We start from the raw sequence: 21,387 nt of genomic DNA, 5'->3' as shown, positions 1-21,387 counted from the left end.
TATCTTATCTAATCTGAAGTAGTTTTCTTTTTAGCATGATGCTTAGGAAAGGTTTTGCATGCATGTACAACTTCTCTGGTTGCATTTCTTGGTATCCACTATAGTTTGCTTCTCAACATGTTCCCTTTTCAAACTAAGTCTAATACTATTATTAATAAATGCTGTTTTGAAAGGATGGACAAACATTAGAACTTCAATTGTTGCTTTTAAAAAATTTCTTGATTGGATTTGTTATATAAAAATTAGTTAGTTAAGTAGTTATTAGGCAAAGGGCACGATCAAAGATCATGCCCATTCACCAAGAGGCACCCAGGGCAGTATAAAGCCAGGGGCCTCCCACAATAGTAATCATCTTCTATATTTTAATAGTAATAAATATGAATTTGCTGAATATTTAAGTTGTTTGTGCCAGGATTATTCAGCTTAGTGTTGTTCTTTTGGTTCAATTTGTTTCTGTGTTTATTATTCACTTAGAATTCTTAATTTTTTATACGCCATTTAGTTTGTAGTTTGTATATGGCTCTTGAGACCATATTCATCTATCATTGCTTTGTTGCAGATTACTCCCGCTCTACTTCCCTAGGGACAAACATGAAGAGGAAATAGCAATATCGAAGCTTCCTGCAGATGTTGGAGATGAAAATGGAGAGACTACTATTGATGAACGCAAAATTAGAATTACTGCTATACCTGCAGCTTCGGTTGCTGTTCCCAGGCCTATATTAACATCTGAAGATGTTTCTGCTAACAATCTTGCTCTTACAATAAGAAGGTTGGTATCTGATTTTTCCTTGGACAAATATTCAGGTCTTCTTCCAATTATGGAACAAGCACAGAACTTTGTAAAACTGATACTCACAGCATCTAAAATGCTTAATACCAGTGACAAACTTGAATTTAGATGGTTCAGTAGCAAAAGATTTCAAGTACTGACCATATGCTTATCTTGAAATATATTTAATAATCTCCATCCCTGATCTGATGGCTTTAAAAGTGGATATATTTTCATATTGGATGCAGAACTATTTTTCAAATCTGAATCTGTTATGGTCGTGAAGCATGTAGAACTAGTTGCACCAGAATGTTGTACAATGCTACACGTGAATGTTGATGCCACAAGACGGTCCTCTGAAGTAGACTGACTGGTTATTTTGCAGTGTAGAAATTCAGTATTTTCTAGGATATTAATATCTCAAAGGTTCCTTTCAAGAACTCCATTATTGCTATTCTCCCACGAAAAGTTTCATTAAGAACACTTGTATCCCTGCAAAAGTCAGTTTAAGCTTTTATTTTTTTCATCAATGTCCTCTTAGTATTAAGAGAAAAAACAAAAATGCTTCTTCCATTACTCAGAGACGTGTGCAATAAATCATAATATGATCAAAGATTAATTATATGATCTGTCTGATTTTCATTCAAAGTAGGATTCTTGTTATTGTAGAAATCTGGCATCTTCCTTGATTCGACTTCAAATTCTTGAACTTCACATGCAGTAAAGAGAAAATAGAGTTTCATCTACAAATATATTACGAGGGATTTGGAGTTATTGACGTGGAATTAGATTTTCATGATGAGGGATTGATTATTATTATTATTATTATTATGCTAACTTCTCGTTTTGAAATGTCACTATTCCTTAATACCATCCACAATTTCCTGAGACAATCATACGTTAAAAACAGTGCAATTTCTCCATCCTATTGAGGTAAAAATTTTGTGGGATAACTTTTCATGTGACTGTTTACAGATAATCTTTACCAAGAAGATGGCATTGATTCAGACAGTAGGGTGTTTATTTGAAGAAGATCACTGAGCTGAATCATGGGCCAGTGCTGGCCCATGTGAACTACTTGTCTATGCATCAGATTATTTCCACCATACAGACTTCCAGAATAACACATAAAGACCTATAGGCTGCATTAAATAGAATGCTATCTTCCTCCTTTGTATCTTGAACAATGAAAATCAATTGGGACTAGTAATTATTTTTCTTAAAATCCGTTTCGTTTTGAATTTAAGTGCCCTCTGTAGTCTAAAATGGATACTTATTAAAGGACTCTTAATGTTTGTGCAGGAAGAACTCTTATATTGATTCATTGCTTGACCCATCTTTCATGAGTCTGAGCAAAGATCCTGATCAGAGGCGTAAAGAGCAGTGGGAGAAGGTTGCACATGCACAAGCTGGTTGGAGCTGTGCCAAATGGCTGGGGCTAGGTGATCTTGGGGGACCACCTTTGTCAGCTGCGGAGGAGTATTCACTTCATGCCAGATACTTTGCAAGGGCAAATGCTCTGAACCTTACAGAGATTGCAGAAATGAAGATAGTGTAAGCATTGAAAGTTCCCTTTTGTTACTTGCCATCATGGTTTGATCAGCTTTTTTTTCAAATATATTTGGAGATTTTTTCTGTTATTGTGTATGTAGCCAGTGGGTCTGGACACTTGACTGCTTTGTGCTATTACTAGGCAAAGACTTTGATTGGCTTCAAATTATTTTGGTGTTATCATTGTGGACCTCATAGGCAACACAGTTAAAAATTCACAGGCTAGATGGTTTTTTGGGTAACTCATGTATAGTATGTACATTTTAAAGAAAGAAAATATGTAGCATCCATATGGTCAATAATTAAAGCAATATCAATTGTTATGCATGTGTAAACATCAAAATAATCAATTCTATAGTAGATTGTATATTCTATAAAGTAATAAAACTCAGATCCTAGAATAAATTTAAAATATCTATACTGTGGCTATATAATCTCCTACAATTATATGCACATCTTTATACATACAATCGTACCATCTTCATTTTTACCAAGGAAACCCTCAAGAGTCAAGGAAAACCCTCCGGGTACTTCTCCATGATTCATGGATGGTAAATGGGTTAACCGTTAAACCATCCACCCTGGTTATAGAGCTTAACCTTGAGGTAATCAGGAGAGTTGAACCTGTGACCTCCCCAACTTTGGTGGAGAGATAAGAGGTCTCATGCCTGGCTCATGACCACTTGAGCTAACCCGTGGGCTAGAATTGTACCATCTCTCTCTCTCTCTCTCTCTATATATATATATATATATATATTTTTTTTTTTTTTAAATTTCTGGTAGAAATAAATTCCCCTTACTTTCCTGCGCTTCAGCATTTAGAATGAAAAAGTTGGTACCCTTGCGAGTGAAAAAGTTGGTACCCTTGCGAGTTCCCTATGAGTTCTGTTCTGTTTCTTGGTTTTCTTGCTAAGTTGCACGAAACGGGGAAACGGGTACGAGTTTCCGAAACGGGAAGCGATACGAAACGCGACCTCCCCAAATTTTGGAAACGGGGAAACGCGAATATATATATATATATATATATATATATATATATATATATATATATATATATATATAAAGTATTTAAATATATATATATATATGTGTGTGTGTGTGTGTGTGCAATCATAAAGCATAAATGATACATTATAATTTATTACACTTAAACATTAAGATTTAATTTACATCACATTTACTCATGAATGATCACATAATGAAAATAAAAATATCGGAATATCCAAAAGCAACCTTTATTAGATATCCAAATCTCAAAATCAGCCTTTATTTATATTAATATATGAGGCTGCAAGTACAATAAAGACTATAAGGCTGCAAGAGAGAGATCCAAATCAAGATTTTCTGCATCCACATCCCATTCTTTAGAAGGACCACTGTTGTATTGGGAGTCTCCTCCTACATAGTCGAACGACCTTAGTGCTCTTGATTAAATACACGTTTCATACCCTAGTACCCTACATGATTTTGATTATTGGGAGTTTCCCCTGCATAGAGGGCTTGGTTCTCTTGATTAAATAGAAGTTCCATACCCTATTACATGATAAAATCCAATGGAAACATTGCAACCCCCTCAATCCTGAAATCCTGAAAAACAAATAAGTCTGCTGGATTTTGAGTGAGATCTAAAATTCTACTTTCTCCATATGAAATCCAATGAGGGCGAAACCACTCTCAAACATCCTGAGTCATTTCATGGTAATGTTAAAAATTTAAGTAAAAGGATGAAAATGAAAAATAAAGGAGAATATCACTTTTACTTTAAGAATTTAACATTACCATGAACTGCATGTCAACACTAGGGCAAAAATTCACTTTTATAACTTTAGACACACATCTAGAACATCCTGGAAACCCTAAAAAAAATTAGAAACAAATTAAAAAAAAAAATTAAAAAACAAATGTTTTTTTTTGGGGAAACGTGGGTCGTACGGCCTGGAAACGCGTTTCCGGGCCGTACGGTACGGGGAAACGCGTTTCGTTTCGTTTCCCCTGGCGAAACGCCCCCTAGGGCCACGTTTCCTGCAACTTAGTTTTCTTGATAGAGGATTATATGTAACTGCTAGCAGCACTTTAGCATTTTAGAAACGAGGAAGTTGGTACCTTCTCAGTGCCCCGTGTATTGCTGCACACTTCCTTGGGTTTTTGAATAAAGGGTGGTATTTAACTGCTAGTGGCAATAACAGCTGCTATTGCCAATTTGCCATAGGACTCAGGGGGAATGGGCCTATAACCTCCCTGGGCATAATTCCTAGTGGAAAGGGTATATCTCTCTCTCATGTGCTGTAGGATGTAACCCTATTTATGGTTTTTTGGTTTTCTTAACATTCAAACCCTAAATCATGACAAAGACAAACTCATCCTAGAAGAGGAACATCCTCCTCAGGGAATACAACAAGGCCATGTTATAGTATTTTATCCAGTGTTGCACACATCGCGATCGGGATTTAATCGGCGCCGGGAAAAAAGCGGAAAAAATCGTTAAAATCGGGAAAAAATCGGAAAAAAGCGGGAAAAAATCGTTTGGCACAAAAATTTTCATTTTTTTCAATTTTTTTAATATCTAAACCATCTACAACATAAAATAAATACATTGACACATAAATATGATAAAAAAACTAATATATAAGATGTTTAATATCATTTCTAGCGCTAAAATCACACATAACATTGAATCATGTCCTGAATAGTAAGTCCTGAGTCCCAAGTCCAACTCAGCCTCAAAATATCAACAAAAAATATGATAATGTATCTCATCATGTCATAATGTCATATACAATAAAATGAAAGTCTAATCCTATTGATTTCCTCTGCCCCTCTTGCGAGAAAATGGCACAACTTTCTCTTTCCCTCTAGATGTAGAAGCTGGTGCCTGTGGTGGTGGAAATGGCAGTGGAGTCTGACGTGCTCTAGAAGCTGAAGAACTAGTAGTAGCAGCTATAGGAGGCTGAGGTGGACGGAGACCACGTCCTCTACTGGTGGTAGTGGTAGCCCGGGTAGCCCGGGTAGGCGGTGTCACCTCCTCCTCCTGCTCCTCCAACTCCTCCTCCTCCTGCTCCTGCTCCTGCTCCTGCTCCTCCTCCTCCTCCCCCTCCTCCTCCCCCTCATCCTGCACTAACCAATCCTCAGTGGGATCCATGAGAGGCCTCTCGGTCTCAACCCTCCATTCAGCAGTGGTGTCAATCCCATCCAATGAGATGGCTTCCGTATCAGGTGTCTTCTCTAGTTGTTTCACCCACAATCGAAGATTGTAGTAGACATAGACCATGTCATTAAGTCTATGGGACTCCAACCTGTACAAAGTTCATGAAATAATAAATTAATAATTAATAATTAATATTATAAAAAAAATATTGTTTAAAACTTTAATGAATTCAAAAATTTATTTGGAAATTTGCAATATTTTAAATGTTTAAGTGTTAACCTATTGCGCTTCTTGTTGTGTATTTTTTCAAATACACTCCAATTGCGCTCACATCCCGAGGAGCTGCATGTTTGGCTGAGGATGCGTATGGCAAGATTTTGCAAAAGGGGTACTCTGCCACCATACATCTTCCACCATGCGTCTACAACAAAATTACAAATAAAATTTTAAATAAACATAAGAAAAAAATGGAATTTAAAGAAACAATGAAATTTGAAACAAAGTTACAAAGTACATACTACAAACTAAAAAATACCTGGCATTTTAACCGTCCTATCAATGACAGCCATATCAAAGCCAAATAAGCCACCTGACAACTTATATTGCTCAATTTGTCTAGAGATCTCCATACGTTCTTCTGAAGATCTCACCATCTTCTGGACACAGGTTAATAATCCTTCCACGACCTCAACATCAAAATTAAACCCACATGCATAAGAAAATGCAGGGTTCAGGAAAAGCCCAGCAGCATGAATGGGACGATGGAGTGTGTTGTTCCATCGCTCATCAATGACCTTCCATAGAAGGAGTTGTCTCTGGAACCCATCATCTCCCTTGTCATCATAGTAGGACCGAATGGCTTCTTTGGCCCTGTCCATGGCTTCATACAAATAGCCCATTGCGGGCTTCTCACCATCTACCAACCGAAGAACCTTTACCAAAGGTTCAGTGACAGCGCACACCTCCTGCACTCCCGCCCAGAAGTCTTCTTGGTATGAAACAAGTCTGCAGACGGCCTCTCCTTCTGGTTTGCGGCTCATTGGCGAAGAACGCCACTCCTCTGAAACAAACATTCTCTTCAAATCCCACATAGAATTCAAGAGGGATTGAAGAGATATGAAACTCGTCGCAAACCGTGTAATGGCGGGGCGCACCAACTCTTTGTTGTTGGTGCATTTTCTCATCAAGCTAAGCACAGATGTGTGATTGTAAATAAATTTTGTGATGGTTTTTGATGAGTCAACAGCCTCTTTGACAAAGGGAATTTTCCCTATGTCCTCTAACATCAAATCAATACAATGGGCAGCACAAGGTGTCCAAAATAAAGTAGGATGCCTGTCCATAAGCATTCTACCAGCAGCAACATAATTTGCAGCGTTGTCCGTTATGACTTGGACAACATTTTCTGCACCCACCTCCAAAATAAACAAATCCAGCAAATCACATAAATTTTTTGCATCTTTGATTTGATGAGTTGCATCAACAGATTTGATAAACATAGTCCCCAAGGGACAACTAACCAAGAAGTTTATAAGGGTTCTCCCCTTTTGGTCAGTCCAACCATCTGACATAACAGTGCATCCTGTTTGTGCCCATGATGCCCTAAAATCCTCCAATCTTTGGGTGCAGTCACGCTTTTCATCTTGAAGAAGCCGGCCTCTGAAATCATGAAGAGAAGGGAGTTTGTACCCCGGGCCAACACTGGCAACAGCATCAAGAGTAGGTTGGAAAAATGGATTATTCCTTATAATGCTGAAAGGAATATCACTCCAGAGGAGAAATTTTGTCATCAACTTGTCAGCTTTTTCTTTTTCAATTCTTTTCATCATTGAACCGATAGTTGGTTGTGAACCAGGTGTGGTTCGAGGAACAAAATATGATGATGCAGCAAACGGATTGACTGACGCTGCAGTAGAACCTGTGCCACTTGGCCCACTTCCTTCAACTGACCTTTTTAGTTGCCTTTTGAGTTCTTCTTTGGCGTCTCTAGTGTGCTCTAATTCTCCCAATGCTCTCATGGCTTTTTGGATAATTTCAGCATTTGTCTTTAGACAGGGCCCCACATCACGTCCAGGGATTTGTGCAAGGTGGAACTTCAACCTGTACACCCCCCCGAATATTTCCTTTCCACACAACTTGCAATACAAGTTTTGTCTATCATTCGGAGTTTTAGGGTCACCATATTCCCAGAAAGGATCCAATTTCCTTGGCATGTTTGTTTTTGAATTTTGAATTTGCAAACCTATGGAAAAATAAGGATTAGGAAATAGGAATTTAGGATTACATAAATGATAATAGTAAATACAAATTACAATTTAGCATTTGCAAAATTACAAGCTAATTATTTCCAAAATCCCAATTTCTAAACCCAAGTCACCCAACCAAATGCCAAAAAACAATGAAAAATAAAAAAAAATAAACAATGTTTAAAGAAAATGAGAAAATAAAAATCAAAAATTGGTTCTCATAGTCATAACAAATAACCCATCCCAAATCAATGAAAAATTTCCAAAAATTCTTTAAAAACAATGAAAAACAAAGTTTTTATTGAACCAAAACAAAAAAAAATTAATCTACATACCTGGTTTATGGACAAATTGGCGATCTTGGCTTGGATTCCTCCTAAAATCGCTTCGATTCGCTCCCACAACCGACGGCAACCCTCTCCCTCCCTTCTTCTCCTTCTCCTCCGCGGCGGACTGCTGAATGAATAAAAAAAAAATCGTTTTTTCCATATAAAACCCCGCTGCCCGCGCCCCCCGCGATTTTAACCGAAAAAATCGCGATTTTATCGAAAAAATCGCGATTTTTTCGATAAAAATCGCTATAAAAAAATGGGCGATTTTTTCGATAAAAATCGCGCTTTGAATCGGCAAATTTAAAAAATCGCGATTTTCCGATTTTATCGCGATGTGTGCAACACTGATTTTATCTATATTACCGGATCCGTCAGTCCCAGTGGCTAGGTACGGATTCGGATTTAGATCCGCCCAGCCACTGTGTATATGTAAAACTCTTCGATGGCAACACAAAATTCCAAATTACATGTCAGTGCAAAATTTCAGAATGAAAAGTCAGCGGACGAATCACGCTATAATGGAAAAATCAGCGGAGCTAATAATTAACTAGTTCACTGCCAGCGTTCATTAATTTTTCCTTGGTTGACAATATAATAAACTTTAATGAAAGATTATAAGCTATGGACGTTTGGATATTTGCGTTCATTAATTTTTCCTTGATTGACCATATGATAAACTTTAATGAAAGATTATATGGTATGGACGTTTGGATATTCTCTATAAAGTTCGTTCTATAAAGTAACTTTAATGCTCATTAATTTAAATATAATAATAGTTATTAATGTTTGAATATTATGATACATTAATTTTTTAATTTTTAAGTTTTATATTTATAATTTTAAATAGAAGTTATAAATTTTTTATTTTATATAAATTTAATTAATGTTTAATTAATATTTATCAATAATATATTAATTTTGATATCATTCATTTAATAAATACTTTTATAAGTATTATATATAAAAACTATGTATTTAAAAATTAATATATGTTTTTATTTTATTTTTATATAAATTTTATTTTTAAAAATTATAAAATATGTTATATTGTTTGTACTTGCTGTATCCGGATCCTGACTTTTCAAAAAACTGGCATATCTGTATCTGTATCCATATCTGGATCCGTATCTGGATCTGTATCCGAAACCTGGTAACTTAGTATTTTATACGGATCCGGATCTGTATCCGAAACCTGGTAACTTAGTATTTTATGGAGGTTGTGACCTTTTCTCATACAGGAGATGGAGAAGGGTTGTTTATGTAAAATTTTCTGTTTCCCACCCCGGTTTTCAGTTTCACCTTATTTCTCCCATATAGTTAAATGCCCATTCCCATAGCCATACATTTAACAGACTGAAAAAAATAAATATTGCTGAAAACACAAATTCTGGAAATTTTTCAGAGTGCTGGAAATTGCAGAAATAAAAAATCAGCAATTAAAACAGCCATAAAAACACATTTAAACTCAGTGATTTTTGGTCAACTTGACCCTGGAAAAACCCCCTACAACTCTTGGGGAAAACCAGTTTGAGAGCTCTTCTTTATTTCTGGAAAATGCCTTTTACAGAGAAAATATTTTTCAGCAAAAATCAGCAAAAACAGAAATTTTCCAGCAAGCAAACTTATCTGTTTTTTCAGCTAACAGACAGTCTGAAAATGGCTGTACGGACTGTACGGACCGTACGGATGTACGGACTGTACGGACGTACGGATGTACGGACCGTACGGACTGTACGGACTGTACGGACGGCCGTACGGACTTGTACGGACAGACCTCGAAATTCGTGCAGAAAATCGCCTCCTCGATATTCGTGCTGAAAATCAATTTTTTTCACTGTTTGCTCACTAAATCTGCCTTTTTCTGCTTGTTCTTTATGCTGTTCAGATTTGCTGAAATGCTGCCTTGGTGTGTGTGCCAAACTGCTGCCTCTTTCTCCTCCTTGTCCAGAAATCTCCCTTGCTCTCTTGCTCTCCTTCTCCCAATCTGCTCATGAAAGAATGAATGATCTTTTTCCCCTTTTCCTCCCTTAACCCAACCCTAAATGACTTTTGGGTGATCCCTAAATCCAATGGCTGAAATAGATTTAGATCAATGGCTGAGATTAAATGCTCATTTAAATCTCACTTTCTATTTTTTAATTCACCCCACTTTAATAAAGACCCACTTAGTCATTTATTTCCAAAGTCACTTTTCCTTTCTAATTTTTCATTGACTTTATAAAGTCACTTTAAAATTAGACTTAGTAACTTTATCACTTAAAGTCACTTTCAAATTAGATTTAACTTTATAAAAATTATAAAGTTACTTTAGGAGAAAAATTAAATTCTTTTGGACACTTTTCCCTAGGCCAAAGATCAAAGCCTTAGGGAACCACCTGTCCTCCGGTACCAAATTTCAACACTCCCTCTTACCGAGGAAGGTGTTCCTCACCACACCCATCTTGTCTCTGAAGTAGACATGCTTGCCCCGTGGTAAGGCTTTGGTAAGAATATCTGCAACCTGCTCATCAGTGGAAATATACTCAAGCTTTACAGCTCCCTTCTGAACATGGTCTCTGATGAAATGATATCTGATCCCGATATGCTTTGACCTGTCATGAAATACTGGATTCTCCGTGAGTTTAATGCAACTCTGATTATCACAGTAAATCACTGAAGGTCTCAACGGCTGACCAAATAAGCCAAACAACATCTTGCGAAGCCAGATGGCCTCACAACTAGCTAGACTGGCTGCCATATACTCTGCTTCCGCTGAACTCAGTGCTACTGACTGCTGCTTCCGGCTGAACCATGACACTACTGCTGAACCCAACCCAAAACAACACCCTGAAGTGCTCTTCCTATCAGAAGCACAACCTGCCCAATCAGAATCAGTGTATCCTGCCAATCTCACTCCATCTCCCTGCCTGTAGTCCAGACCATAATCCACTGTCCCCTGCAAGTACCGCAAAATGTGTTTTGCAGCCACCCAGTGAACCTTCCTAGGCTCACACATAAACTGACTCATCGTGTTGACTGCAAAACAGATATCTGGTCTGGTGTTGACCAAATACATCAAGGAACCAATCAGCTGCCTGTACAATGTGGGATCCACCAACTCGGAATCCGAAGCATGAAGCTTCTTCCAGTTGGTGATCATCGGTGTCGACATGGGTCTACAATCCTCCATGTGGAATCTGCTAAGGATGTCCACAATATACTTCCCCTGCCCCAGGAAGAAATGCCCCTCCTCCTGCCACACCTCCAAACCCAAAAAGTAATGCATCAAGCCGATGTCCTTCATCTCAAACTCCGCTGCAAGATCTCTCTTGCAGTGCTCTATGAGTCTCTCTGCACCTGTAATGATCAAGTCATCCACATACAGCACCAGAATGAGAGGCTCCTCACCAATCACAATAAAGTAAAGGTTCGGATCTGCCTCACTCTTTGTGAAACCCATCCCCTGCAAGTATGCATCTATCCTGGAGTACCAAGCTCTGGGAGCTTGCTTCAGGCCATAAAGGGCCTTCTTCAATCTGCACACATGGGACTCCTTCCCATGCACCTCAAAGCCCTGTGGCTGCTCAATGTACACCTCCTCCTGTATGAAGCCATTGAGAAATGCGGTCTTCACATCCATCTGGTGGATCTTCCAACCCATCTCTGCTGCTATCGATATAATGGAGCGGATCGAAGTATATCGAGCCACGGGAGCGAAGGTCTCCTCATAATCAACTCCCTCTACCTGTGAGAACCCTCTAGCCACAAACCTTGCTTTGAATTTCTCAATGCTGCCATCTGCAGCATGCTTTACCTTGTAAAGCCATCTGGAAGTAACCACGGATTTGCCCTCAGGCCTCGGCACCACCTCCCAAACATCATTCTTCATGATAGAAGAATACTCCTCCTGCATGGCCTCTCTCCAGACCTGCTGGCTAGCTGCCTCCTCATAGCTAGAAGGCTCAGAGTCAAGGATGCTGGTAACCATCGCCATATAGCTACAAAATCTCTCAGTTGGTCTACTCTCTCTGACCGGCCTCTTCGGCTCAGCAACAGATGTGGCATCTCTCAAGGTGTCCTGAAGCCACTTGGGCTTCCTCTTCCCTGAGCATGCTTCTCCCATAGGAGAATGAAACTCCTCCTCCTCATCCCCATCAGTAGCCTGAACTCCTGACTGTCTGTCTGCTGTCCTCCTGCCTGCACCTGAACCTGTAGAAGCTGAGGTACCGTGTGAACTGTCCATCAGTGGACTCCCTAGTGAACTGCTCTGTATGCTGCCCGGAGCACCACCCCTCTGGCTCGGCGAGCCACTGCTCACTGATGGACCTGACATCCTCATAGATGTACCTCCGGATCCTCCTGATCCCTGCCCACTGGATCCCTGCGACTGACTCAACTGCTGCTGAGGGTCTGGCTGATCCAGATACTCTAACTCCCGTGACCTCCTAAAGGCCCTGTCCTCCTCGAACTTCACATCCCGTCTGACAACAACTTTCCTCTGTGCAGGAATGTAAATCCGAAAGGCTTTTGAGGTCTCACTGTAGCCCACAAAGATACCCTTCTCTGCGGTGGGCTCTAGTTTGGTCCTCTCCTCCTTGGGTATATAGGAGTATGTAATGCATCCAAGGATATGAAGATGACCAAGATCAGGCTTCTTCCCAAAGAAAGCCTCCTCCGGAGTCATGTGCCCCAAGGCATGATGCGGACTCCTGTTCTGCAAGTAAACAACTGTGTTGCAGGCCTCTGCCCACAAGAACAATGGCAACCCCTGATCATATAACATGGCTTTGGCAGCCCCTATGATGGATCTGTTCTTCCTCTCCGCAACCCCGTTCTGCTGGGGGTTGTAAGGAACAGTGAACTCCCTCCTAATGCCTGCCTCTGCACAATAGTCAACAAACTCTCCAAGGGTGTACTCTCCTCCATTGTCCGACCTCAGGGACTTGATCTTTCGACCTGTCTGAGTCTCCACAAGAGCTCTGAACTCCTGAAACCGCTTGAAGACCTCACTCTTGGTCTTCAAGAAATAAATCCAGGTCCTCCTGGAGTGATCATCAATGAATAAGACATAGTACTCATATCCACTCAAGGAAACATGAGACATCCGACCGCTCACATCGGAATGAATCAAATCAAGTATCCCCGTCGCTCTGCTGTCACTGCTGGGAAAAGGGGATTTGGCAAACTTGCCCATCGCACAACCTCTGCAAGTATCATGGTGATCAGTACTGAAATCTGGCACACCTGTAGTGATCTCCCGCAATGTCCTCAAGGCTCCATGAGACATGTGCCCCATCCTGCGGTGCCAAATCTCACATAGCTCAGAACTGCTAGCTCTGCTGTCGGTACTACAGCTCAATGCCAAAGGGGGCTGGAATGCAAACTTGTACACCTTTGCATGGCGTACACCTATCACTCTAGCTGAATCAGCTGGAGAGCCCCTGGGATACATCAACACCTGTCCTTCCCTGAACAGTACCTCATATCCTCTGTCCTTCAACGCTGAGATGGATATGAGGTTCTTCCTCATCCCTGGCACATAAAGAACCTCTGACACCTTCAAGGGAGGTTTGGACTCCCTCTGAAATGTCACTGTCCCCACCCCGACTGCTCTAACAACTCTGTCATCACCGAGTACTACCTCAATATCAGTGCCACTCTCTGAAAGCTCTGAGAAGTACTCCCGGACTCCTGTCATGTGACGTGAAGCCCCACTGTCCACATACCAGATACCTGTAGATGCTCCGCTAATCGAGGGAAAAGCATGCTCCCTCTGAACCTGTGTGGCAGGTGATCCTGCACTAGAGGACTCACATGTAGTGAACGCAAACTCCCGGTCAAAACGACCTGCAAAGTCCTCAATCTCAGCTGACGCTGCCACATCCTGGGTCTTCCCCTTCTTCTTCTTCTTCTCCGGACACACAACTGCATAGTGTCCCATCTTCTGACAATTCCAACACTTCACTTTGGAATAGTCCTTTTGTGAGTTACCCTGTTTACCTTTACCTTTGCCTTTGCCTCCACCACCGCTTGTGGAAGCCTGCTTCTTCCCTTTGCCTTTCTTGCCTCCTGCCACCAGTGCTACGTCCTCATCCTGCTCAACTGGCTTGGCTGCCCCAAGCTGTCCTTTCCTGATCTCTGTCTGTATACAATCATCCCAAAACCTCTCCCATGTGGGAAGGGTCTCACGTGCACAAACCCCATCAGCAAAGTTCAACCATGAACGGGGGAGGCCATTCACTGCAATACGCACCAACTCAGTGGATGGAATGGCCTCTCCAATCGCTGCCAACTCATCTCTCACATTGGTAATCTTTGTGAGATATCCAGCTGCACTATCATTCCCCATCTTAATGTTCTTCAGCTTCTCCTTCAGGACCATCTTCCGGTTCTCATTGGTACTCTGGTAGAGATTGGACAATGCTGTCCACATCTCATGGGCATTGCTCTTTCCTCTCACATGAGGAATGCAATGGTCTTTGATTCCGTCTAGAATCAGCCTCTTACCCTTGTTGTTCTTTCTATTATAAGCTGCCAACTGAGTAGCATCAGTAGGCACAACAACAGGGTGCTGTGCTGTATGCACCATGATATCCCAGACTTCTGCCTCCTCAAAGATACTCTGCATTCTCTCCTTCCAAACGCTGTAATTTGTATGCCCATCCAACCTATCCTCCACCCTCAATCCCAATGACATCTTGCTGTCCTAAAACTGAAAAATAGCACTGCTGTGGTAAAGATAAACCTGCTGTTTATGAAAAATCAGCTTGCTGGAATTTTCTGAGTGAAAAAATCAGCAGCTGTATTTTTTCTCTTTTGCTGTCCCAAACTGCCCTTCAGCACTCAAGCTCCGATACCATGTAAAATTTTCTGTTTCCCACCCCGGTTTTCAGTTTCACCTTATTTCTCCCATATAGTTAAATGCCCATTCCCATAGCCATACATTTAACAGACTGAAAAAAATAAATATTGCTGAAAACACAAATTCTGGAAATTTTTCAGAGTGCTGGAAATTGCAGAAATAAAAAATCAGCAATTAAAACAGCCATAAAAACACATTTAAACTCAGTGATTTTTGGTCAACTTGACCCTGGAAAAACCCCCTACAACTCTTGGGGAAAACCAGTTTGAGAGCTCTTCTTTATTTCTGGAAAATGCCTTTTACAAAGAAAATATTTTTCAGCAAAAATCAGCAAAAACAGAAATTTTCCAGCAAGCAAACTTATCTGTTTTTTCAGCTAACAGACAGTCTGAAAATGGCTGTACGGACTGTACGGACCGTACGGATGTACGGACTGTACGGACGTACGGATGTACGGACCGTACGGACGGCCGTACGGACTTGTACGGACAGACCTCGAAATTCGTGCAGAAAATCGCCTCCTCGATATTCGTGCTGAAAATCAATTTTTTTCACTGTTTGCTCACTAAATCTGCCTTTTTCTGCTTGTTCTTTATGCTGTTCAGATTTGCTGAAATGCTGCCTTGGTGTGTGTGCCAAACTGCTGCCTCTTTCTCCTCCTTGTCCAGAAATCTCCCTTGCTCTCTTGCTCTCCTTCTCCCAATCTGCTCATGAAAGAATGAATGATCTTTTTCCCCTTTTCCTCCCTTAACCCAACCCTAAATGACTTTTGGGTGATCCCTAAATCCAATGGCTGAAATAGATTTAGATCAATGGCTGAAATAGATTTAGATCAATGGCTGAGATTAAATGCTCATTTAAATCTCACTTTCTATTTTTTAATTCACCCCACTTTAATAAAGACCCACTTAGTCATTTATTTCCAAAGTCACTTTTCTTTTCTAATTTTTCATTGACTTTATAAAGTCACTTTAAAATTAGACTTAGTAACTTTATCACTTAAAGTCACTTTCAAATTAGATTTAACTTTATAAAAATTATAAAGTTACTTTAGGAGAAAAATTAAATTCTTTTGGACACTTTTCCCTAGGCCAAAGATCAAAGCCTTAGGGAACCACCTGTCCTCCGGTACCAAATTTCAACAGTTTAGGTCTTTCCTAATAATATTTTAATTATGTTGTATGAAGCATGGAAGCTGTTGTTGTACCAGGTGCATTTCCATACAAAAATGTGGAAATGCATTTGGTACAGCCTTGAATTTCTTTCCAAGTTGTGCAAGCACATCCCACATGTGGGAAACTCATTTCATTCGGCCTGAATTACATTTCAAGGTCATATCACACAACAATACAGTACATTTCAAAAAATAATTGGCCGGATCGTGCCTTAATTTGATTGCTGGGGCTCACAATTTTGGTTTTAATGCCTAATTAGAGGCTAATTATGAATTAATGAGACTCCTACAGGCTGTAACACCAGGATTTTTTTCTTTAAAAGAGGATTTCACTCTTATTTTGCTTCACAATTTGAGCAAGGGTGTTTACAGCAAGAGGGGATTCAGTCTATTAGATGATATAACAATAATTTGGAGTTTCATTGGTGTTTTCACCAGCTACAGCCACCCATTTTTATTGTCTTGTGGTGTTTGGGCAGTTACAAACTTACAAATATCCTTGGGTGCTGTTTTGTGGTATTTTCCTGCAGCTTCAGCTACAAGTTAACCATATTTTTTCGCTGTTTTGTGGTGTTTTGGGCAGCTACAACCATCATTGGGTGCTGTTTTGTGATGTTTTTAGGAAATTTCAGCTACAACAAGAATTTTGGGTTGAAAACTAGCGAAGGAATGGATTCCTTGATTTGTACCTTAATTCAAGGAATTGAATTTGTGATCTTCATAATTATGCACGAGTTCCAGTGATGAGGACGAGTTCAAGAAGCAGTTTGACTAGTGCGAGTTTGTGGATGACTTATGTTATTTGTTTTCTAGTGTGAGTTAAATTGGGAACTGAGTGAACAAGTGGAGTTAGCCTCCTAAATTTCAGGAGGATCCTGTTAACTAAGTGTGTTGACTTTTGTTAACTAGAAAGCAGTTCAACTCCTAATTTAGAAAACTCACTAAACATAGCCTAATTGAAAAGCTTATAAGGAGATCGAAGGCACACAATTGTTAAATCAATTCTTGAGCACGAGTTTGTGAGCAAGAGAGCTTGTGAGAGGAACAAGCAAGAGGATTTATCTTGTGCGAATTGTTGGAGGAGAATTTCCCTTGGGAAGTAGATCAGTGTTCTTGCAGAGTTGTTTCAAGCCTAGTTCGAGGCTGAGAGATCAGATTGCATACTCTGTTGAAGCAGGGTTATTTGTAAGATATCTGTAGCCTATTTTTCTTCAATAAAATTCTCAAGCGAGGGTTTTCCTTGTTGGGTTCTCTAGAAAAATTGTGTTGTTTTTGTCTGAATTTATTGAGATTATTTCTGTTCTATTCCACTGCTATTTGGTAGAGAAATTGTTTGTCTATGTGAAAAGAAAAAATATTTTCAGATTGTTCATAACAGAAGATCAGAATTTCGTGGAAATTCTACATGGTATCAGAGCTGTGAACAGAGATCAATCAGCACATAGTCTTCAAAGGTAACAACTCACTCATGATTGGGATTGCGAGAGCAAGATAGATTGGATGGCTCTTCAAATTTTGGTGTTTGGAAGATCCGCATATTGTTTTTGTTGGATGATTCTGGGTTCAAAGAAGTTGCTGAGTGTTAAATTTGGACAACTAGGTCCAAACTCCATGTTCTGATGTTCAGATTAAGAGGCTAATATTTTTGTTGGATTCCTCTTTCTGAGAGGTGTAAAATCCATATAAAAATAGTCTTAATCCGATGAGCAGAACTTATATTTTGAATTTATTATTCTTAATAAATTATATGTGCAAAGGTCAGCGAGTTTTGTAATGTAGGCTCACATGCCCAACAGATGTGTCACACACCCTCATTGATGGATATATATATACAGGAAAAGTTGGAGAGAATTTGATCACACAAACAACTCACATCTTCCTCTCTCATCCTAAAAAGTACGAGCTACCTGGAGGACGAATTTCAGCCACACGTGGGAAGGACGAAGAGGATTTTTCTGCTGCTAGGGTTTCTGCTGCTAGGGTTTCGCAGAAGTTTGACCAGCGTTGACTTTGGTCAACGCTTGATCCAAACAAGCTGAAAACTTGTGGGAGGTTCGATTTTTGAAGGCCATACTACCTGGCACAAAAATCGAGGTCAAAGGGTTGACCGTTTTGCGGCTGCGTTGACTTTTAGCTTGCTGCCCCTGCGTTGACTTTTCAGGACAGCGTTGACTTTTGTAGAACTGACTTGGGTTGACTCATCTACTGGTTGGAGGGTTGTTGTGACACATGCTGGGCTGGCTGACCAAAGGAGACTTTGCTGGTTGAAGCATCCTGTTGACCGCCGAAACAAACACATACATTTTTCTTGTTTCTGATTTGTCTTCTGTAAGATTTGCTTATATGTTCTATCTGCATTTTGCTTATCTACTTGTATGATTGCTGTGAGAAAAGTGAAATTGCTCTTAGCATAGAACATCTACAAAACTTTACATGGTATCAGAGCTGAGGTGAAGACAAACTCTATCTATAGCAATCATCATCGAAGGAAATGGATTCCTCTAAGCTTGAATTCAGGGAGAATGACAAGCTGACTGGAAGTGATGACTTCCATGCCTGGAAGATGTTATTAGATCTCAAATTAGAAGATCATGATCTCCTAGATCATGTGACAGGGAAGATTCAAGAACCTCCATCAAATGCCTCTGCTGCTGTTAAACACAAGTATAAGAAGGGAGAAATCAGAGCAAAACTGCTGATCAGGGAATCCATAAATAAGAGTCTGGTTGCCTACATATCTGAACTAGGCACATCCAAGGAGATGTATGACAAACTGATACTTATGTTCCGAGTAAACAATGTGAACCAAGTGCTATTCCTCAAGAACAAGTTGAAGAATATGAAGAAGGGCCGAGACGAGTCTATTCAAACTTTCTTTATGAAGTTGACCGAAACCAGGAACAATCTGCTAGCTATTGGGGAGACAATAGCTGATCGTGAGATGGTTCTCATCGCACTTGGAGGACTTCCATATGAATGGCAAGTATTCACAACTACCATTCTCAACAATAATACCATCCCTAACTTTGATGAGCTTCTGTCTAGATGTATGCAAGAAGAAACAAGGATGAAGGAATTTGATAATGAAAGAAATGTTGCCTATGTTGCTCATTCCCGAAAGAAGAACTCTGGTGGTTCCAAGGACAAAGGAAGGACTAAGACTCAAAAGAAGAAGGGTAAATGTTTCACCTGCCATAAGACTGGACACTATGCTAGAGAATGCCCCTTCCAGAAGAATTCTCCCGATAGTGACGACAACAACAACAACCGAAGGAATGGGAATCAAAGAAATGACAAATCCAAAGGAAAGAGGAAGGCTCACTTTGAAGTAAACCATCCACCTTCTAAAAGGACCAGAAATACCAGGTATGAGGAGTCTAATGTTGTTGATAAAAGAAATGAGTATATTCTAATATCTGCTCTCTCAGCTGCATCTTCGCCCGACACCATGGATGTCTGGCTAATCGATAGTGGTGCCTCAAGACACATCACCGGATTCAAGGAAGCACTTTCTGACATGGTTGAAAGGGATACTAATCTAGAAATTACCCTTGGGGATAATGCCACTTATCCTGTGAAAGGGACCGGGACTGTGACCCTCCACTTGTCTCAAGGACAAGTCCTCCATCTACAAGATGTACTCTATGTACCCAAATTGAAGAAGAACCTTGTGTCTGTATCTGCCATGGAAGACAAAGGATTCAATGTAACTTTCTCTGATGGAAAGGTACTCATGTGGAAGAAGAGCTTCAAGGAAGCTATCTCAATTGGTTTTAGAGTTTGTACACTCTACCAGGTTGGAGGGAGTCCATTGGGAGCTATGACTTGTGATACTATTCGTCAAACCGAACTATGGCACCGAAGATTTGGACACCTTCATTACAAGGCTCTTCCCGAAGCAAGGAAGGTGGTGACAGGGATGCCTGATTTTGGAAATAATCATAAAGGTGTATGTAAGGGCTGTGCTGAAGGAAAACATACAAGGGGACCTTTCCCCTCAAGTGTCACAAAGACATCTGAGATATTGCAACTGGTCCATTCTGATCTTTCCGGTATGTTGCCTGTAACATCCCTGGGGGGATGTTCTTACTATATGACATTTACTGATGACTTCTCTCGCAAAACCTGGATATACTTCTTGAAGAAGAAGGATGAGGCTTTCATGTGGTTCCGTACCTTCAAAGCCTTGGTGGAAAATATGACCGGAAAGAAGATCAAGATTTTGAGGACTGACAATGGCACTGAATATGAGTCAAATGAGTTCAAAGACTTTTGCAGAGAAGCTGGCATTAAGAGGGAGACTACCACTGCATATACTCCTGAGCAGAATGGTGTTGCTGAACGCAAGAATAGGACTATTGTGGAAGCTGCCCGTGCCATGCTATGTGACCAGGGTCTTCCAAAGTTTCTGTGGGGAGAAGCTGCAAATACTGTTGTGTACATTCAAAACCGATGCCCTCATTCCGCTTTGGACTCCAAAACTCCCGAAGAGGTTTTCTCTGGTAAGAAACCTGATGTCTCACATTTTAGAATTTTTGGATGTCCTGTCTATTTTCATGTGCCGAAAGAAAAGAGAAGTAAGCTGGACGCTACTGGGAAGAAAGGAATGTTTGTGGGCTACAGTGAGACTTCTAAGGCATATAGAGTCTATGTACCTGGTCAAAGGGAAGTAGAGATAAGCCATGATGTCACTTTTGACGAAGATGCTTCCCTGAAGAAAGTAGTAGATCTTCCTAGATCTGAAGAAAACCATGAAGAAAGACTTGGAAATCTGGAAGAACCCCAGGATGAGACTATGCCTGATGTTGAAGAGCCAATGGACCCTATTGATCCTTCCCCTTCTCTAGGAAAGAGGCCATCATGGCTCAGGGACACCCTCGAAGATGTTGAGGGTCATGCTGCCCCAAGGGGAACATTCCGAGAAAGCAAGAAGCCGTGTAGATACCAAGGGTATCTAGCTGCCATGAGTACTATTATACAATCTGAACCTGGATCTTTTGAAGAAGCCATCAAGCATAAAGTCTGGAAGGATGCTATGCATGAAGAATATGAGGCTATTATGAAGAATGATGTCTGGGATGTGGTCCCGAGACCGAAGGACAAATCTGTTGTCACCGCTAAATGGCTCTACAAGATTAAACATGGATCTGATGGGAGTGCTGAAAAGTTTAAGGCAAGATTTGTTGCCTGTGGCTTCTCTCAAAAGGAAGGAATTGACTATGACGATATATTTGCACCTGTGGCTCGATATACCACCATCCGATCCATCATAGCCCTTGCTGCTACGCAAGGATGGAGTCTTCATCAGATGGATGTCAAGACTGCT

General features: G+C 40.3%; 2 protein-coding genes across 3 annotated transcripts in view; one reads left to right on the top strand and one right to left on the bottom strand.

Annotated features, from left to right (window-relative positions):
- Nucleotides 1-21,387, top strand: part of LOC149222641 (appr-1-p processing enzyme family protein) — a 244,138-nt gene that overhangs the window by 67,648 nt on the left and 155,103 nt on the right. For both annotated transcript variants that reach the window (XM_089385538.1, XM_089385537.1), the window contains exons 7-8: nucleotides 560-772; nucleotides 2,075-2,326. In XM_089385538.1, coding sequence (XP_089241664.1) covers nucleotides 560-772; nucleotides 2,075-2,326 — 465 coding nt within the window. The remainder of the gene's footprint in view (nucleotides 1-559; nucleotides 773-2,074; nucleotides 2,327-21,387) is intronic.
- LOC149222642 (uncharacterized) lies at nucleotides 4,972-5,918 on the bottom strand. The gene is made up of 2 exons (XM_089383124.1): nucleotides 5,748-5,918; nucleotides 4,972-5,616 (listed from the first exon to the last, which is right to left on the bottom strand). Exons 1-2 carry the CDS (start codon nucleotides 5,873-5,875, stop codon nucleotides 5,121-5,123), a joined length of 624 nt encoding a protein of 207 aa, XP_089239250.1. The 5' UTR covers nucleotides 5,876-5,918; the 3' UTR covers nucleotides 4,972-5,120.

This window comes from Pinus tabuliformis, chromosome Q, assembly GCF_031772625.1.
Source record: "Pinus tabuliformis cultivar Carrire ecotype Pingquan chromosome Q, CPIR1, whole genome shotgun sequence".
NCBI lineage: Eukaryota > Viridiplantae > Streptophyta > Pinopsida > Pinales > Pinaceae > Pinus > Pinus tabuliformis.
The sequence above is the reverse complement of the archived record's forward strand: the minus strand, read 5'-3'. Positions and strand labels throughout refer to the sequence as shown.

What these genes read in the sequence shown, in the direction of transcription:
- LOC149222642 (XM_089383124.1), bottom strand. Translation starts at nt 5,875, where the DNA reads ATGTATGGTGGCAGAGTACCCCTTTTGCAAAATCTTGCCATACGCATC. An exon ending in CACAACAAGAAGCGCAATAG is followed by an intron (nt 5,617 to 5,747) that starts GTTAACACTTAA and finishes AACTTTGTACAG; the next exon opens with GTTGGAGTCCCATAGACTTA.